This window comes from Doryrhamphus excisus, chromosome 4 (assembly GCF_030265055.1).
Source record: "Doryrhamphus excisus isolate RoL2022-K1 chromosome 4, RoL_Dexc_1.0, whole genome shotgun sequence".
In the NCBI taxonomy this organism is placed as follows: Eukaryota; Metazoa; Chordata; class Actinopteri; order Syngnathiformes; family Syngnathidae; genus Doryrhamphus; species Doryrhamphus excisus.
In genome coordinates, this window is record NC_080469.1 from 6,651,983 (window position 1) to 6,671,590 (window position 19,608).

General features: G+C 41.8%; 1 protein-coding gene across 1 annotated transcript; it reads left to right on the forward strand.

The window, feature by feature from the left end:
* Positions 1 to 4,164, forward strand: asb6 (ankyrin repeat and SOCS box containing 6). The gene is made up of 7 exons (XM_058070781.1): positions 1 to 136; positions 352 to 471; positions 627 to 802; positions 1,256 to 1,362; positions 1,465 to 1,573; positions 1,649 to 1,735; positions 2,839 to 4,164. Exons 2-7 carry the CDS (start codon positions 362 to 364, stop codon positions 3,552 to 3,554), a joined length of 1,305 nt encoding a protein of 434 aa, XP_057926764.1. The 5' UTR covers positions 1 to 136; positions 352 to 361; the 3' UTR covers positions 3,555 to 4,164.
* Positions 4,165 to 19,608: the final 15,444 nt, after the last annotated feature.

Sequence of the window (19,608 nt, forward strand, 5' to 3'; positions counted from 1 at the left end):
GGTTTTGGTTCGTTGGGGAACAAAATATGGATGTCGGACATTTCCGACATCAGCGGTTCGTTATTTAAACAGTGCAATCTCGTTGGCCAGTTTTTCATTAGAATACACACGACAGGAAGACGACACGCGGAATAAGGCAAGATTTTACTCATATTTGTTTAGTTAAAATTTGTAACGTATCATTAAACGCTAACATGAATGTAGCTAACTATGAAACGCTCTGCAATGTATGGATAAAGTTGAGCTGGCGTCTGTTTTCGCAAAAATCGAATCTGGTTTGACACTATATGTACTGTTTAGAATGTGGATTTTGACTTTCTATTCTATTACTTTCTATTTTGCTGTGAACAGTGAAGGAGCCATGCCTTTTCTCCATGGTTTCCGAAGAATCATTTATGAGTATCAGCCACTAGTGGATGCTATCATGAGTGTGATCGGGCCAGAAGAAACAGACGCAAGTCAAGAGGATAGGTAATAAGAAAAGACATTTTCAAAAATATAGAAATCATATTCTGGACTGTCCTTTTTTTTAGTATTGACTATAAATAAATAATGAATGAATTTAAATCACACAGAATTTCACATGTACAAATTATACTTTTTCCTCCTTTGGTATCCTGACACAGAAGTCCAGTAGATGAGAGAAGTATGTGCAGTTCTGTAGAAGAGTTGCTTGAGCTTGAGTCCCACTCTGAAGTATTCATGGCAGGGATCAGCTATGCTCTGTTCAAGGTGGCAGAGCGAGGGCTGGTGCATGTCGCTGAAGTCCTTCTACGGTACAGGGCAGATCTTAATTTTGAAGGTGGGTGAAATATGTCAGTTCAAGGTTTTACCTGTGATATCTCAGAAAATTTGACTTCCAACTTTAGCATTTAAATCCAATTTTATGAACAAACATTCACTGATGCATGACAACAACTTAAAGAGTATCCACAAAACAGTCAAAATTAATGTAACGTGTTAATGCATGATCACGGCGTGTATATCAAATCATGCAACGTTGTTAGAGGTTTTTTTTTAGAGGGCTTCATAGTAGGGGTTGTATCCCAATTGCAGCATTGTAAGCTAGCTGATATTAACTTGTTTTCTCTTGTTATAATGCACAGAAAAGGGAAATAAATGTGTTCATGCCCATGTTTGCCCACCATACTCCATAGTGTGCTTCACTATATTAGGATGTCCCTCACTGAGACACTTTTTACAGAAGACAAATTGTTCTGTTCTGTGATTTTTAAATTTTATTATTATTCCCCAGACCCAGTATCTTACTACAATCCACTGCATGTAGCTGTTCTGAAGAACAGATCAGACATGGTGAAACTTCTGGTTGAGCACGGAGCTGACATTGAAAAAAGGGACAGGGTGAGACAAATAAGACCAAATGATTTGTTGTCCTTGTTTATAGTTTACCATGTTTAATTGCTGAATTTTGCACTTACAAATGTTTCATTTCTGACCCGTAAGATCCATGAGAGCAGTCCATTGGATCTTGCAAGCGAAGAGTCAGACCGTCTGCCCTGCCTGCTCACATTGCTTGACCTTGGTGCTGGTGTGAATGCATGGGATAAAAGAGGTATATTTCCTTCCTAAGCAAAGTAATAGAGTTTGACTTTGTTCGGAAAGTGATTGTATTAATCTTGTCTCTAAGGAAAGACCCCTTTGCTGCATGCATTGGCAAGCAGTGATGGCCTCACTGTGAACAACACAGAGAACATCCAGCTGCTACTTGAAAGAGGTATTGACTGTGAAACACTGCTATCAGCACATAGCCTTTTGCTTATTATTAGACCATTTCCCGCTGACACAGGGACATAATATGTAAGCAGGCAGCAATAAACCAATCAGAAAACATTACGTAATTCATATAGCACATACGCTGGCAATGCTAAACCAATCCGAGAAGGTGACATAGCACGTACAGTACGTACGCTTGACTTCTGCCATGCCTCTGGGGCTGCAAAACAAAGAAAGACGGCGAACACAGGCGAGCCGAGTTACGCCATAAAATGTGAATGGATTGTGGATGCTTGGATTAAGGCAGGGGTCAGCATACAGTATGCATGAGGAATGAGAAGTCACCTCTTCCAAATTTTCAATTGAACCCGAGCAACAGGGCGAGTCTCTTAAAGTGGATATCTTAGCCCCAGGAATCCACAATCCATTCACATATGGTGATGTAATTCGTCAGACGCTGCCTTCGTGTTCACCGTCTTTCATCCATGGCTCTCATGCTGCTTGCAGCATCACTTTGAATGCCTTGTTTACACCAATGTCCAGTGGTTGGAGTTCTTTTGTTAATCCTCCTGAAATGATTGCAGGCATACTGTACATATTATATATTGTTCACTGATTGGTTTATCGCTGCAAGTGTAGTATTACATCCCCGTCAGTGGGAAATGTGATACCGAAGTAGTACAACAACATTTCTACAGATTTTGGAACTCAGTGCACACGTAAGATGCACTGATTATAAGGTGTCTCCTCGATTTTTGAGGAAGGCTTTAAGTGCGCCTTATAGTGTGGAAAATAAAAACAGTATAATAAAAGCTTTGGATCGGGACTCTGTATCGCCCAATACTCTAAATCAAATGACTCGGACTCAGTGTCAAAAAACCTGATCGGGGCATCTGTTGTTTTAGTATTTATTTCATGGAACCTTTGTACAAAGACACACAATGGAAGTGACAAACTTCTCTCTGCAAATAAAAAAGGTGATGTAACCTTTTGTTCAAGCAGCTTTGGAGTAGCAAATGTGAGAACAAGATTTAAAGCCTCTGAAGGCTCAATAATTAATAAAAGACAAAAATGTATATGAAAGAATGTGCTGCATCTGTCCAGGTGCTAACATCAAGGCTGCAACAGTAGATGGCGAAACAGTTGAGTCATCATTGGTGTTTCTGGTCAAGGAGGCGCTTGATGCCAACCCAGAGGACGCTGCAGAGATTGGAAAATTCTGCTTGAAGACCACACAGTTACTGCTGGCCCATGGCATGGATCCCAGCTGTGATCTCTCTGATGAGTCCACTCTGACCCAAACGAGCCTGGAGCACTTTGACCTTCTCTTCCCTCTGGCTGTGCTCATAATCCAAAGCGGAGCTTCTTTGGTTTGTGCCTATCACAGCGACTCCTGCTGGTCAGCTTCCAGTATTATTTTCCAGCGGCTCCACTCTGCTCTGGGGCAATGTTCAGATCCAAATCATGCATCAGAGCTCCTTGAGCAAGCTGAAGTTTTGCTGGACTTAATGAGGGTAAACAAACCGACACTGAGCCGGCATTACAGGTTGAAACATACTGTACTTGGGCAGGACCCTCACCCATATGTTCAGGATGTTGAACAGCTGTACAACAGAGTGGTCAAGGTTGATGCTTGCCCTCCTGCTCTGAAATGCCTTTGCAGGGCCTTTTTAAGGAACCACTCCCAGCCCTGGCCCCTCGAAAAAAGAATCAATGATTTGCCATTACCAGACCGACTGAAAGACTTCCTTCTCCCAGAACGCACATTTAAGACAAAGCCTGTTTGGGACTGCTTTAAGCCACAACAAAGCCAACGCTGATCATCTGTGTGATGCTTACAATTGATGCAAAGGCAGCATTTGTGTACCTAAGTGGAATAGAGGCACATTGCCCAGCAGTTATTTTGTTTCTGTGCCATTGTGTTTTTACATTTTCCATAAGACTCAAATGTCAAATATATGCCAGCTACACATTTGTCACTGGATTCACATTAAAAACATGTAATGTGAGGCTTTAGGATGTCATGTGGTTGGTTGTAATTCAATAGAAATGTCACCAGATGGCAGTGTGTACAAAAATAATTTTTTGTACCATGCCACGAAAGGCAAAATTAAATTGTTACAGTGGGACAAAAACAGTATTCAGCCACCAATTGTGCAGTTTCTCCCACTAGATGAGGGAGGTCTCCAACTTCCATCATAGGCATACCTCAACTGTGAGAGACAAAATCAGAAAAAAAAATCCAGAAGATCACTGCCTGATTTTAAAAATAAATAATTTATTTGTAAATGATGGTGGAAAATAAGTATTTGGTCACCTACAAATAAGCTAGATTTCTGGCTCTCAGACCTGTAACAACTTTAACAGGCTCCTCTGTCCTCCACTTTTTTTACCTGTATTAGTGTTTTAAGTCATTTACATATAAAATAAACCTGTCCACAACATCAATCAGTCAGATTCTGAACTCAACTATGGCCAAGACCAAAGAGCTGTCAAAGGACACCAGAAACAACGTTTTAGACCTGTGCCAGTCTGGAAATAGGTAAGCAGCTTGGTGTGCGCTCTGGGGACAATTATTAGAAAAAAGAAGCCATACAAGACCACTGATATAATCTCCCTCAGTCTGGGGCTCCATGCAAAATCCCGGAACCACACAGATCTGTAGAGAGCTGGGACCAAAGTAACAAAGGCTACCATGAGTAACACACTACGCCGCCAGGGACTCAAATCCTGCAGTGTCCTGTAAGTGTTCTCCTCCTTAAAGTCGGTACATATCCAGGATCGTCTGAAGTTTGCTAGAGAGCATTTGGATGATCCAGAAGGATTGGGAGAATGTCATATGGTCAGATGAAAACAAAATAGAACTCAAAGTAAAAACTCAACTTGTCGTGTTTGGAGGAGAAAGAATGCTTTGGAGCTGTTTTTCTGCAAAGGGACCAGGATGACTGATCCGTGTAAAGGAAAGCATGAATGGGGGTATGTATCGAACACACCACCCGGGCAACAAAGGAGTGGCTTCATAAGAAACAGCTCAAGGTCCTGGAGTGGCTTAGTCAGTCTCCAGATCTCAACTCCATAGAAAATCTTTGTAGGGAGTTGAGAGTCTGTGTTGCCCAGCAACAGCCCCAAAACATCACTGCTGTAGAGGAGATCTGCACGGAGGAATGGGCCAAAAGAACTTTTATTATTGACCAAATACTTCCCACCACAATTTACAAAGAAATTCTTTAAATTTTTCATTTTCTGGATTTTTCCCCCTCATTTTGTCTCTCGTAGAAATATACCAATGATGATTTTTTTTTCATCTTTTAAAGTGGGTGAAAGTGCACAATTGGTGGATGACTAAATACTTTTTTGCCCCGCTGTGTAATGGTTTTGAACATGAGTAAAAGAGCAGGCGTATACATTGTATCACATCAACAGCCAGACTGGGCCGGTGCCAGTTTGCGCCAATGCAATTTGCTGTGGCGCCTAGTGTCGCCAATAAGGTGCCTAGTGGCATGTAGTGGCTCAAACTGCCTCCCAACTGGCTCATGGTTGCCCGTAACGGTGGCAAAAATTTTGTTTGGCGGCAAATGTCGCAAATAATCCGCCTATTGGAATCCACTGGAATGTAATGGCACGAGTCAAGTTGCGCCAATGATGCTAGGAGTCCACTAGGCCGGCACCAGTTTGCGCCAAAGATTATATGATTGGCGCGTAGTGGCTCGTTTTGGCGTCGCAACAACAACATGGCACCATGCCGAGCGAACATAATTCGGTGCCACAGCGAGCCACTATGCGCCAATCACATAATCTTTGGTGCATACTGGCACCAACTGGCGTCGGCCCAGTGTACTCTTAGCATTACATTAACAAGTGTGCCCACAAGGCTTAAAAAAATGAGTGACTGATTTGTAAAAGTAGATTTTCATGAGCATGTGGTTTAAAAGAGCAGAGTTGAAGGGAATTACACAGAAACACTTGTACGTTTCGTTTGCGCGCTCCACATTTGTGCTTTCATTTTGGAGTTGCCACGGCAGTCTGAGCGTAGGTGGCACCACAACCTCTCTGCAATTCAGAGCGCTTCTTTTTATACCTGCCTCCTGGAGCTGCTACCATTAGCAAGTGTTAGCAGTAGGGCTGTCTTTGACAAAGGCGTTTCATAGTCAAACCTGATTTGTCAGATTTTGCCCATCTCCGACTAATAATCAAATATTGTTTTTAAGAGCATCAGTAATGGCGATTCCTACAAATAAGCAGACGTTTTCTACCTCAGCTAAAACACACGATAAATAATCGTAGGTGTGCAACAACAGTACCTGTATGTACTCTAGTATGTTTATATTATATTATTTAGTGACAAACAAAGCAGTTCACATAAATGTGATTTGAATGTGATGTGGCCCCATCCACTAAAGGTTGTTTGTCTATATGTGCCCTATGATTGGCTGGCGAACCAGTCCAAGATGTACCCCGCCTCTTGCCCAAAGACAGCTGGGATAGGCCCCAGCATACCCCAAGACCCTTGTTGAGGATAAGCAACATAGAAAATGGATGGATCTGGTTGTGAATGGATTGTGGATTCCTGGGGCTAAGATATCCACTTTTTTTCTTCCTTTTGTTTACGTTCACGACACCTTCACTTCCGCTCGGCTAAGGGGAATGTGTATACCACGGTACTCAGGGAAGAGTATGTGAACACACTTAACATCTTAAGTTAACTTAACTAGTAACTTAACAAGATGTTAAACCAGACCTGATATGAGCAAAATAATAACTACAAAACTGCAAATATGCAAGACATGGGGCTGTCCAGGTGGATATTGTGGTAATGTCCACTTCGTCACATAACCTAAAGTAGGTTTTGAGTTTTGGCCCCCGTGCAATTGAGTTTGACACACCTGCCGTAAAGTGTAATGCGGTTGGTTGTAATTCATTATATATGTCACCAGATGGCAGTGTTTCTCTTTCGCGTGTTATTTAGTGATTCACGTTGCAGTCTATTAAAGTTGTTGTAATACATTTGTGTATTACCGCCCCGAAGTGATTGTGATGTGATGTGAAATTAGTTTTCGTCCCACTTAAACCGAAGCTGGATCAATAAACAAGTCACACAGGCTTTCAGCATATTGCACAAATATGATGCTGATTTAATGTAATGCGGGATACCAAGCCTCACTGGCTTTATATGTTTACTTCCTCGTTAACCAGATATTGTAGTTGATGCTAAAATCATCATAGCCTTCTCTTGTGTTGACCGCAGAGCTACAGAAAGAGCGTTCCTATAGATGTTTGTACTTTAGTTGGTTTTACAGTGACATAATGTAGTTCCACTGGGTGCTGGCATGGAAAGTTTGACCAAGCATGCTTAATGCTTACGTTTGAATTCATAAGACTTTGCGGATGCTTCCTCTTTGCTCTTTCCTTTTATGCACATCTCCGCTTTGAGAACAGCAGTAACACATAGTGTATGTAACATATGTTACATACACTGCATGGCGCTAGCATCTATGCTTGTGACAGGCAAACTAAATAGGACATTGTGTTACACAACTAACCCCTTCCTGACATTGCTGAGGCTGGAGTGGCTCCAAGGCTTGCAGGCGCTCCAGCTCCTCTTGGTTATCTAGGTCACAGCCTCTGAGGAGAAGAGCCTCAGCAGCAGCAGCAGCAGCAGCAGCCCTACATGACACACGCTTCACTCTCCTGTCTGCCTCAATCTCCCTACATACTCTTGACAAAACCTCAACACGGCCCTCATTCGAGGATGGGAGGGGGTGAGGGAAGCAGGATAGTGGAAGAGAAGAAAAAAAAACCCTACATACTTTAAAGATACAGAGATGGTATATGTGGAGGACATATGGAAATAGCTGGACAACATTCTACAGGTATAGGTTATACAAGCTGTAGAAACATAATGCAGCCAATCAAGAATCACAAAGCTGTTTTAATAAATAAATTAAAAAAAAACATCCTCCTTGCCATGTCTCCATGCCAGCTTGAAGAAGGTGATAGAATCGAGATAGTGGGGTGAGGGGGCTAAGCCTGTACTCTCCATCCAGCATTTATTGGAAAACAGTGCGAGTGAAGCTTGGTACTGAAATTAGTTATTGATCTATTCTCTCCCTGAAGCCCATGGGTCTTTCCACCACACCTGCTCATTCTCTCACAGCCTTTTTCTTTCACTGCAGTCCGTGTCGTTCAACCTTTGGTTCAAACTCCTGCGTGTTTTCTACTGCCTTTATTTTCTTCAAATTACAGCTTTTTTTTACTGATGGAGTTTTCTATACCATTAGATCCTAATAATAAGCAAATGGTGTACAGTTTTCTAAGTCAAAGAATAGCCAAAAGACTTGTGCGGAAACGTACATATTTTATTGCCCACAATTCATCAGGGCAAGGTAACCTACACTAAATGTATTTTTTTCTTATCTAGATTCATAATGGCTCTCTGAGAAAAACTTCTAAAGAAAATAGCAGCTTGATTAATAAACGTGTTTCTTGGCATTTTGCTCAATTTAAGGCAATCCCATCCAAATACGATCCAATACAAAATCAAACTGTGCCTTTACAGTTTCCAGTATTTTGCAGCATACTGAGACATTTTTCTAATATCTATCCTATTGAACTACACAAGAGAGGACAGGTTATGATGCAATGCTTCGCTACACCACTCTTAACTAGAATGAAGTAAGTTAACACAACAGTTTTACCTGTATCTTCAACTTTGTCAGCCTCTGCACACATTGCTGCAAAATCTTCAACCAAGTGCGATGGCTATGCTTGTCATGAAGGAAGATGTAGTCACCCATGCAATTCTAACTGTATATGTAAAATATTTTTATGCCACTCTTGTTTTGTTTACGCAGACACGACATAATGAAAATATACTCATCGAGCATCGAGTCGTGCACACACACACAAACATTTAGCATGCTAAACTAAGCTAAACCCTGCCAGCTTCCATTCATGCTCTGAAAGAGGAGATTCAGACAACTTCCGCCAGCGTTTATCACTATTTCAACTAGTTCAGTTCAGGAGGTCCGCAGAATAAATACTTACCCACACGAACGCTCCTTCTCCTCACGATGACAGCATTTCATTCATCTTGCGTACAAACTTTATTCCGGTATACAGATATATAAAAAAATATCGGTCAACCCTAACCTTAAGCTAGTCATACTTTGGCCAAGGTTGAGTGGAAGTTAATTTTTTTGGCGGCTGAGTATTTCTATCTGGTAATAACACAAGAAAATGGTAAAAACACTGTAAAAATGTGTTATTTTATACATGTTGACACAATTATGACATGTTGACACTTTCAACACAAGCATATTCCATCTTTTAAATTTACAAATGAATCGACTGCTAAAGTATAGATGATGGTAGAAGTTGCCAGTATCCTTTCAATAAGTGCAAAAATTGTGTTTACTCACAATTGTCCGAAAGAATCAGCTCCCAAATTTTCAAAATGACACAAAATATTAATTCATTCATTTTCTACCACTTATCCTCACGAAGGTTGCGGGGGTGCTGGAGCCTATCCCAGCTGTCTTCAGGCGAGAGGCGGGGTACACCCTGGACTGGTCGCCAGCCAATCACAGGGCACATATAGACAAACAACCATTCACACTCACATTCGTGCAGCCCTCAATATAAAACAAAAAATGGCAAATATTTCTCAAAGTAAATTGCCACTTGCCCTGTGGTATTCCGAGAAGAAAGATAACTAGCCAACTGAAAGAGCCCTTGAACGTAACTGTATTTAAAAACTATTACAACACAAAATCATGACACACCTGACAACAAAAGTAACTTGTGGTACCAGTGTGTTACGGGGGTGTCCAAAGTGCCGCCCGGGGGCCATTTGGGGCCCGCAGTTCACTTTGTACTGGCCCCTGGCACATTGACGTAATCCTTATAAGGTGTAATGTTTCACTAAAATGTCACCCTACTACCTAATATTTGCTGTGTCACAAAGCCTATTTTTCCTTTAACAATATTACCTCCTTGACCATCTCTGTGTGGAGTTTGCATGTTCTCCCCGTGCATGCGTGGGTTTTCTCCGGGTACTCCAGTTTCCTCCCACATTCCAAAAACATGCTAGGTTAATTGGTGACTCCAAATTGTCCATCGGTATGAATGTGAGTGTGAATGGTTGTTTGTCTATATGTGCCCTGTGATTGGCTGGCGACCAGTCCAGGGTATACCCCGCTTATCGCCCAAAGACAGCTGGGATAGGCTCCAGCACGCCCCTGAATGGCTGAATAAATATTTACCTTTGTTGCATATTTTGACCAACAGTGGATTGCTTTTAGCCTGGTAAATGAAAAATTACCAGAAAAATTAAAGATTGTGGAGACTCCACAATCTTTAATTTTTCTGAGTGTGGCCGTCAGTGGATAAAGTTTGGACACACCTTGTTTATTAGGTAATATGAAATAAATGTTTTTCCAACAAAACCTCCAAATATAGTTTACTTTTGATGGAACTAAAGTGAAATCATGAATCAATGCAAATTCACAATACACTGTCATATAAAACAGAGTTGTGTCTTTACATCGATGCTAACAAGCATATAACCCAACAAATACAAACAATGATATTTGCAACATTTTAATTTCGAATCCCACCGACCTAAAAGTGAACACTGAAATCAGCCTTCTTTTGTTTTTTGTTGGTGTTTTCATGGCAGCATTCATAACCTGACACTGACCCTTTTTTTTTGACCACATCACCAGCTGAAAGACATTGTATGTTTTCCAACCCTGTTCTATAGAGCTGTGCCTGCATCACTAGACGTTGTCTAGACACGGGATAATTGCAGACATCACTGAACACTCAGCTGCTGCCTCAAACCTCATGGGAGTTGAGGTGGACTTTGGGAGAATCGGCCAGTGAAGGGGGTCACACTGCACACACCCCTTCAGCTTGAGTGCTTGTTTGCTTGTACCTTACAAACGTATGCATTTGCTGGTGTGAAGGCAAGTAAAGCTTCAGCCTTGTGTGGGAGAAGGGGGCCGAAGCAAGCGAAAGAGAGCGCAAGAGTTGAAGCACACAGTACTAAGTGTTCATAACCGCAGATGTGGTGACTTCATCAGTAAAAAATGTACCCCGTCGTATTGCTTCTCTGGTGTTGATGGAGCACACTAGAATGAATGGTTGCTAAAACCAAGAGGAAAACATGGACTTTTTTTCCGGATCTCAACACATTCCATACACATGTTCACGTATACGTTATTACTGTTGTCCTGAGATTATTCTGATTATAGGAAGTGGAGCCTGTGACTGTGCGTGCGCTCACTGTGGGGGATGTTGGTTGGTCTCTCAGCTCTGAGAGATGGTTGCAGGTCGACGGGTTCAACCAGGGTATAGGACTAATCTCAGTGGGGGTGGACAGGATGCAGGATGACTAAATCCTGTTGAGGCAGGCCACCTTTCTATTCCGACACAACATTAGGTGTTGGTCTTACCTTGAGTTCCAACATAGATTATAGATAACTACACTACTTTGTAGCAATATAAATATGATTTACAGGTAATAAACACATTATTGGGTTCAGATGCATAATCCAATACAAAATCCACAACTGTGCCAGACCCAATTAGTATTGTTTGTCTGTCTGTACAGTTGCATGCAGTAATATGTAGGAACTGTGCCATTTTTTTCAGGTATATCATTTGTCAAATGGCAACTAATCTCTCAAATAAAACAGAGAATATACAGAGCGCTGTGATTTGGGTTGTTTGTTTGTTCATTTACTATATAGCAGACTGCTTTTTGGTTAAAGGCGAAACTGTTCTACACTACATACAGCACTAAATTAATGCATAAATAAATTAATTGATTTAATTAATGAAATGATTAATACAGAACAGATTTTTTTGTGTGCAGGACCTCATGGTCGCAGTTTTACAGTAGAATATGTTAAATATGTGGGTAAAACATAACCAATTAAGATGGCAGGGTTCCTCCTAGGATTTTTTTGAAGCTGTGGTGGTGGGCTGCATGGGAGGCGGACTGCCGCCACTGTGTCATGCCACTGCTGCGTAGCTGTGGCAGCAATTATTTTTTTTAATATTTAATTTTAAAATTTAAGTTTACTGTCAGTATTTAATGTCAACATTAGGGTCTCTCCTTTCTTCCTCAGCTTATCTGTCAAGTGCCAACAGGGCAGTCAGGCAATTTCCGGTGCACATTTTTCAATATACAGCATATGAAAAGCATATGACATGTTTTTATGATATTTGATATTTTATTTCCGACAATTTGTAGTCAATGTGTAAATAATAGGCTATACATGTATCTGCAGGGGTGCTCATGCTTTTTCAGCCATTGGGTGACTTTTAAAATTACAATGTCCCAAAGTTGTACCTTGTACTATAAACACAGAGAAAATATATACTGTATTTAATATTTTTATGAATACAGTATTTGTGATTTTTTTTCCTTTATATATGTATATTGAGTATTTATGTACATTGTGCATGTATATCAGGGGTGCACACAATCAAAATGATTACTTGGTCTATAAAACTTGGCAACTACTACACTAAATACTTATACTTAGTATTGCATATTTACAGTTTGAATGTTTCCAGGTTGAAATCTTAATTAATGTCGACATCTGAAAAGTGACAGTTATGGTATGGGTGATGTGTGGCCCACACAACCATAAAGGGCCCCCATGATATGGCATATATGTACATTCATACACTATATTACTTACATTGTTTTCACGTAAAAATAAAACAAATTTCTAAGGTATGGCAGTTTTTATTTTACTGTGGCAGTGAACCACGAACCATTACACGTAGCAGAAAACCTGGATGGCTAAACCATAGATGACACGAATGCTTCATTAGATGTCAACATTCTAAGTACATTCTAAGTACATTCATACTTGTTTCTTCCATGGCCGATGTGAGGTAATAATAATTTAGGAAATGTATTCAATGCATTCCCAGATGTTGCGGCGGTACTATTCCGAGCCAATCAGCAAATGATGCAAAGTAGTTGATACACCCATAAGAATGTCTATTTTTAATGCAAGGCTCGCTCCCTCTAAACCCTTCTACTTGCAAAATATTGACATTCTCCTCCAATTTTGATCAACATTTTCAATAAAAGTGACTGATGGAAACATTAGATTAGATTTAGCTCCAAAACCCTCTCTTCATTTGCCATTGTTAACAAGCTAAAAGCTAAATGCGCAATCAAGGTTCAAGCCCTAAATATGCCTCACACTTATATAAATATAATATTAGCGGCATCTCTGTGTGGAGTGTGCATGTTCTACCCGTGCATGCGTGGGTTTTCCCTGGGTACTCCGGTTCCCTCCCACATTCCAAAAACATGCTAGGTTAATTGGTGACTCCAAATTGTCCATAGGTATGAATGTGAGTGTGAATGGTTGTTTGTCTATTTGTGCCCTGCGACCAACCCAGGGTGTGCCTGGACAGCTGGGATAGGCTCCAGCATGCCCCCGCTACCCTAGTAAGGATAAGCGGCATAGAAAATGGATGGAATTGTAATGGAGTCAAATTCACTGGCTGGATGTACAACCGTGCTTAAACCTGTTGTGGGGCCGCCTCCACCTCACGCTAAAGAGGCTCGCTGAGGTTGTTGGGTTGTCCCAGCTAGCTGCAGGAAAAGGCATTTCTTCAATCCACGTTTATATAATTACTTCTAGAAACAACTTACAATCATATACACACCTGATCCAAATTTTAAGAGCAGTTTGCACTGTTTGATCTTAAGGAGGTCATAAGCAGAACTTCAAAATGCAAAAGAAGGAATGGGAGTGAGTCAAAAACAAGCAATTAAGCAATTTATTACAAACAACTATTAAAGTGAAATAGGCACAGCCTTTAAAAGCAAAAATCTGTTTGTCAATAAACGTGACGATCCTTGGCCCAATTAAAGATTGTTACTGGTGCAGAATGCTGATTTCCATCAGAGTGCATGTGAAAGAGAACGGTCTTAAGAAGAAAAACATCTACAAAGGCCTTGTCTCCAAAGCCACACAACTGCCCGTACAGGAGCACCAAACATGGGACATTGAAGGGTGGAAGAAAGTTTTAGTCTATGATGAGAAAAAATGTCATCAAGCATGCACAAACCATTTTTAAGGTGGTTAACAGCCATGGTGCAGCTACTCATTACTGGGTCCTTTTTTCAATATTTTATTTCTATTTTAGGGTTGTTGTTTTTTTTTAGCTTGATGGACTGCCTGTTTCAGTTGAATGGTGGTTTGCAAAAAAAAAAAAGTTCTCACTCCAATTTCTTATTGTGTTAATAACACACTGTGTGAGTCCAACTGTGTTTTTATGTATTTTCTCAACACAAAACATCCTTGTTAGAATCATTTTAGGTTGCAAACAAAATAGCAACCTGAACCGAAAGTCTGCACAGTCATCCGTCTATGATGTCACCAGCGGTTGACTCTCAAAACACGTTTTTATAGTTGCACATGCATACAACAATTCTTCATTCATATAAATAGCAAATAAAAGAGATTAATGAACATTTAAAGGGGACCTGTAATGCTTTTTCCACTTTTATGACCGATAAATGTAGTTACAATGTTGTATTCTTGTGTTAAACAATGCTAAAGTTTCAGATAAGATAGATAGATCTGTCAACAGCATTTCACACGAGGACTGTTTTTGTGAACATGAATGTGAAATATTCGCCAAATTGTTGCTGCAGCAAGAAGCAGCTTGATGCATTGATTTCAGACACGCTGTGCGCCACGCGTTGCCCTAATGTCCAGCTTCTGAGCTCCACTGCACCAACGCCGCCTCTGACAAAGTTTGTCCCACAATGGACGCTCTTCCTTGGGCAGGCAATGTTGCCAACATTCGGCTTCTCTTGAGCTCCACCGCACCAGTAGTGCTACATTACCACTCTGAGTTCATACACAGTAAGCCAGGGGTCTCCAGCCAATAGATCATAAGCTGCCAGTACCTCCTAAAGACTTTTCCTTTGGCTCTCCAAATACTTTATTCATATTCAGGAGGCGGGCTGTGGGTGAAATTAAAATGAGGGTTTTGCAGAGAAGCACAAATCCAAGCAAATACAGCTGGAATAGGTGCAGATTGTGCAAAATCTAAAAAGTTTTCTGTGCAGGTTATTGTGTGTAGCTGCTCTATAGCAGTCCACAACTCAATACAAAGGGTAAAAAAATTTGCATAATGGGTCCCGTTTAGGGGTACTTTTATCTTCACTGAAGACGGAACTGTTCCCAAAGACATGATGTGGCAGTGATGAATGTGAACACCACCTTCCTATTTTCTTCCTAGCCGTACATTTTTTATGCCGTCTATCCCAACTGACTTTGGGTCAGAAAGTACACCTAGACTGGTCACCAGCCAATCACAGGGCACATATAGACAAACAACCATCTACACTCTCATTCATACCTATGGACAATTTAAAATCTCGAATTTCCCTAACATGCATATTTCATTCATTCATTCATTTTCTACCGCTTTTCCTCACGAGGGTTGCGGGGGGTGCTGGAGCCTATCCCAGCTGTATTCGGGCAAGAGGCGGGGTACACCCTGGACTGGTCGCCAGCCAATCACAGGGCACATATAGACAAACAACCATCTACACTCTCATTCATACTTATGGAAAATTTAGAGTCTCCAATTTTCCTAACATGCATATTTTTCATCAAAAAATTATTACCGACTTAGAGGGAATTAAATGTGTTTTCTATTTTAGAAAAATGACCAAAACATTTGTGGGGATCCACTCTACATGTTAAAAGTTACAGTTATGCACATATATCACAAACAGCAGGATGTCTGGTTGGATACATTGTGTTCCTCTACACCACCGCCTTGTCTTTTTCAGGCTTTTTAAGGGAGTTTTTCTGTTTTCCATTATTATTTTAGTCTTAGTTAATCTTTACTTGTGGAAACAAAGTAACGGCAGCATATAAAGTAACTATAGGCTTTACAAGCAAGACTTAGTTTTAAGGGGGAACGATTTCAAAGAGTTGTGCACCCAAAAGTTGCTGCTCCAACTCCTGTTTTAGAAGCACACAAATCTACCACCCTCTACAGTCCTACAACTGACGCCATTTCACAAATTCCAGACAACTGGCGCCGGAGCTCTGCCTCCAAGAAGGACATGATGAATAGGACACACCCTTGGTATGCTAGTGAATGCTGGAATATAAGGCACACTGCAGTGTTACAGCCTAGATTCATTACAGTCTCTAATCGTAGCTCCCAGCTCTTTTTTAGTCTCATTTTCGTAGCTTTTCTTTTCTAGTTTCATGCTGCTTGCCTATTTTTAATAGCCTGAATTTGAGTGAAATGCACGCAGGCACCAGCAAGGCGAGTCACAGCTCTTTCCAGTGCTGGTTCCTGATCCACCTCTTTGTTGTGGTCTATGCATGCCTGCTCCAGTCACATGACTGCGTTTCTATGGCAACCCGGGTTTGAGTAATCATTTGCGTTACGACCTTTATTCCCTTGAGGAAAGGGGAGGGGGAGGTTAGACTGAGCCTGTAGAAAGAGGGAGCAAGAGGGAAAAGAAAAGACAGGCAGAAGGGGAGCGGCGTAGAAGCGCACAGAAAGAAAACAGGCAAAAGCAACGGCTGCAGAGGGAAAATATGGTCTCTTCTTGCCTTTATATTTTTTGTTTTATGTCTTCATAGTGCACGCCAGCTTCTACCTCAAACCGTTCTGCAATTGGAAACAAAGACAAAGAGCTGCCACTGAAAGAGGCTGAGCGCCTCAGTTGCACCACAAATGTCTGTGACTCACTCGGCGAATAAAACAGACGAACGTTTGGGTTGGAGAGGCAGCCGGCATGTATGTTTCATAAGGCACACACACACACACACACACACACACACACACACACACACACACCTCCCTTCTACTTCTTCTCAGAGGAAAGGCAGCACTGTGCCACATGTGCAAGTCTCAGCAGAAACAGATTCTGTATGTTCCTGTTTCTTGCTCTCTCGGCTGTGTTGTCATGGTTACCGAGCTAGTCCACCAAGGCAAGCTCGCTCTTGCTCTCGCTGTCTCTCTTTCTCTATCTCTCCCTGGTCCACTCTGGGGTGACTCAACCCATCAGTTGGGTTGTGTCACCGCCTAGGTGAAGATTCAAGCTGCACATCTCTTAAATGTAGTGTGGGCCAGAATTCCATGGAAAGACTGAATACTGCAATTCTATCCTATAGGGAGGGGTATTTTCCAGTAGTGTGTATGTGGGGGGGGGGGGGGGGGGGGCATTGACAGGAGGTGGGCTCGACTGAAGAGGTTGGTGATAGACACTGTGGGGGTTGCAGGGAGGTGTTTGTGGTGGTGGTGTGGCTGCTTCCAGGTGCTTGTGACTGGGGCTGAATATGAATGAAGGGCCCCGGTTCTCCAGAGATGGTGGTTGGGGAGAGAGCAGCTCAAACCAAAGACCAGAGGAGTCTGGCTGTTTGAGAGGCCCCCACAAGCTGCTGACAGGCGCTAGAGCTAGCCATCACGTTAATTAGCGTTTTTTTTTTTTTCCAACTCCAGCAGCACCAAATAGGGGGAGTGGGTCAGAGGGATGTGGGGGTGGTATATGACTCATAGACACAGTATGGTTTATTCATGATGGAGGAAGGGTGTGTGTGAGAGAGAGAGAGAGCGAGAGAACATTTGATTTGCACACAGTTCTGCATGCGTGTGTGTGGTGCTTTAGTAGATTACTGAGTGGCACCAAGCCAAGGTATTATTATGGTTTGAATATAATAACATGTGAGCAAGTTGTATGAGCTTTTTCTATAATTTTACATCATACACCTCTGCATTGGTGTATGATCAAAAACCCACTGAAAAATGAAGGCACAAATAGTGTTGAACAGTTATGTACTTTATACAGTTCGAGAAAGTTATTCAAACCAAGGCTTGCATGCTGTCTGGAAATCATCAGATTGATAAAATGGGTTGAAGGTGCTGCTCTCATAGGTGACCTGACCTTGTCTTCTCTGTCTCTGCCCCTGACAGTGATCCCCCCCTCCCCACGGGAATCAAGGGATCAATAGTTTTGTCTTTTACTCACACCAATTATCCAGGATTTCCCATCCAAGTCCAGCACAAAATGAAGACCCTCGGTAGTATTCATGAAAAGGCATCTCTTCCTCAGCCTGTTTTTGCTTTGTTCTTCTTGTCAGAGCAGCGATTCGTGGGCTCCCGCTCCTCCTTGTTTGTGTGTATGCAAAGAGTGTATAGGGGAGGTTACATTACAGCTTTACTACAGTCTAATTGTCTCTTCTTATCATTAGTGACAAGCATGACCTCTGTTATTGGCATATCTGCATTCTGCCTGCACTGCAGAGCCTCCACCACACTATGCGCTGCATTTTTCTCCCAAGAGCGGCAGGGCCCATGCCTCATAAATACAAACACAATCTCTCCTACACCTCCTGACTGCAGGACAGGGCTCCACACATATCTGCCCGTGGAGCGGAGCCCATTTGCATACATATTAAAGTGACGCCTCAGAAAAAAGGAAGAGAGAGAAAGCAGGGGAGGGGGAAGAGAGAGAGCGGGTATATGCAAACAAGGCTTTCATCTAATATGCAAGAACCAGCATTGCTCTGGCATAAATCTGCATCTCAGCTCCGGCTAAGGGTGCAGAGCCTGTTTGACAATGAATGAGCCTGGAATGGCTGACAGATGTAGAGGGAACACTGCGCCCCTCAGAGGCCTAGTTGATTGATCAGTATATGGCATGAAGCATATACCAGGAACACTGCACGTGTAGGAATAGAACATTGGCTTAAAGCTATCAATGTGATTGCAAGGACACAAATGCATAGATGTGTTCTTTACATTTTTGGGATTGTGGTTGCTTGGTTATGTGGGTGAATTGTAACATGATATACATATTATAAATGTAATGCTTTTACAAAGACAATATTATTCTGTGAATATTAACATGTATTCTCAGGGAATTCAGTCTACTGCGTCTAGAATGTTTAGATTATTTTAGACGTTTCACCTCTTCTTTGACCAGGCATTTCATCAGTTCATGCTCACGACTATATAGAACAGATATAGACTAGACTAGAGGTGTTAGTGCAGGATCCATGTATTTATTTTGTAATACAGACACCTTTCCACCAAAAATGGTTTAACTCTTTTGTGGTGCAAAACAACAGCCATGGAAGATTTTTTTGTTAATTTAGCATCTAACAAATAATAAACCTGAGGCAGCCACTTCTGGTTTTAGGTGGGTCTGTGACCATTGTTAGAAATGAATGGATTACGAACAACCCATATGACTGTCGTTGGCTGGCAGAGGCCTCACCAGTGGGACTGTTGTTCCAGGTGGTGAAGATGGCTTCACGGAGGGCTTCCACTGTCTGCAACTGATGTCCATTATTGTGAACTTCCCTTGCCATCCATCCCCAATTGTTATCAACTGGATTTAGATAAGGGTAACACGAAGCATGGTGCAATTGTGTGAGCTTATTCTTCTGGCAGAAGTCCTTTAGCAGGCAGGCATTGTGAACTGCATTGTTATCCTGTTGAAAAACCCAGTCATTACCACACAGATGAGGACCCTTAGCCAGCAGCCGTTTGATGCCCATGCACAACCTGAATCTCCATTGTTCCAAGGAAAAGTCAACATGGCTCCCCCTACAATAGGTGGGATCTCCTTGTCATACCAGTAATGTTGGAAGCCATTTTTTTCATCAGAGAATAAAACTTTCTTCCACCTTCCAATTTCCCATCTTTGGTGTTCTTGTGCAAATTCCCAACAGGCAATTTTGTGGCGTTGAAGGAGACGAGGCCTTTGAAGAAGTACTTTGTTCTTAAAACCCTTCTCTTGCAGATGCCATCTGATGATAATTGGGACTGCACTATGTACCAGTAACAACCTTC

Excerpts from the sequence above, each read along its gene's own strand:
- asb6 (XM_058070781.1), top strand. The coding sequence starts at position 362 with ATGCCTTTTCTCCATGGTTTCCGAAGAATCATTTATGAGTATCAGCCA. Across the intron at positions 1,363-1,464 it reads ACATTGAAAAAAGGGACAGG|ATCCATGAGAGCAGTCCATT; the intron begins GTGAGACAAATA and ends CTGACCCGTAAG. Across the intron at positions 1,736-2,838 it reads CCAGCTGCTACTTGAAAGAG|GTGCTAACATCAAGGCTGCA; the intron begins GTATTGACTGTG and ends GCATCTGTCCAG.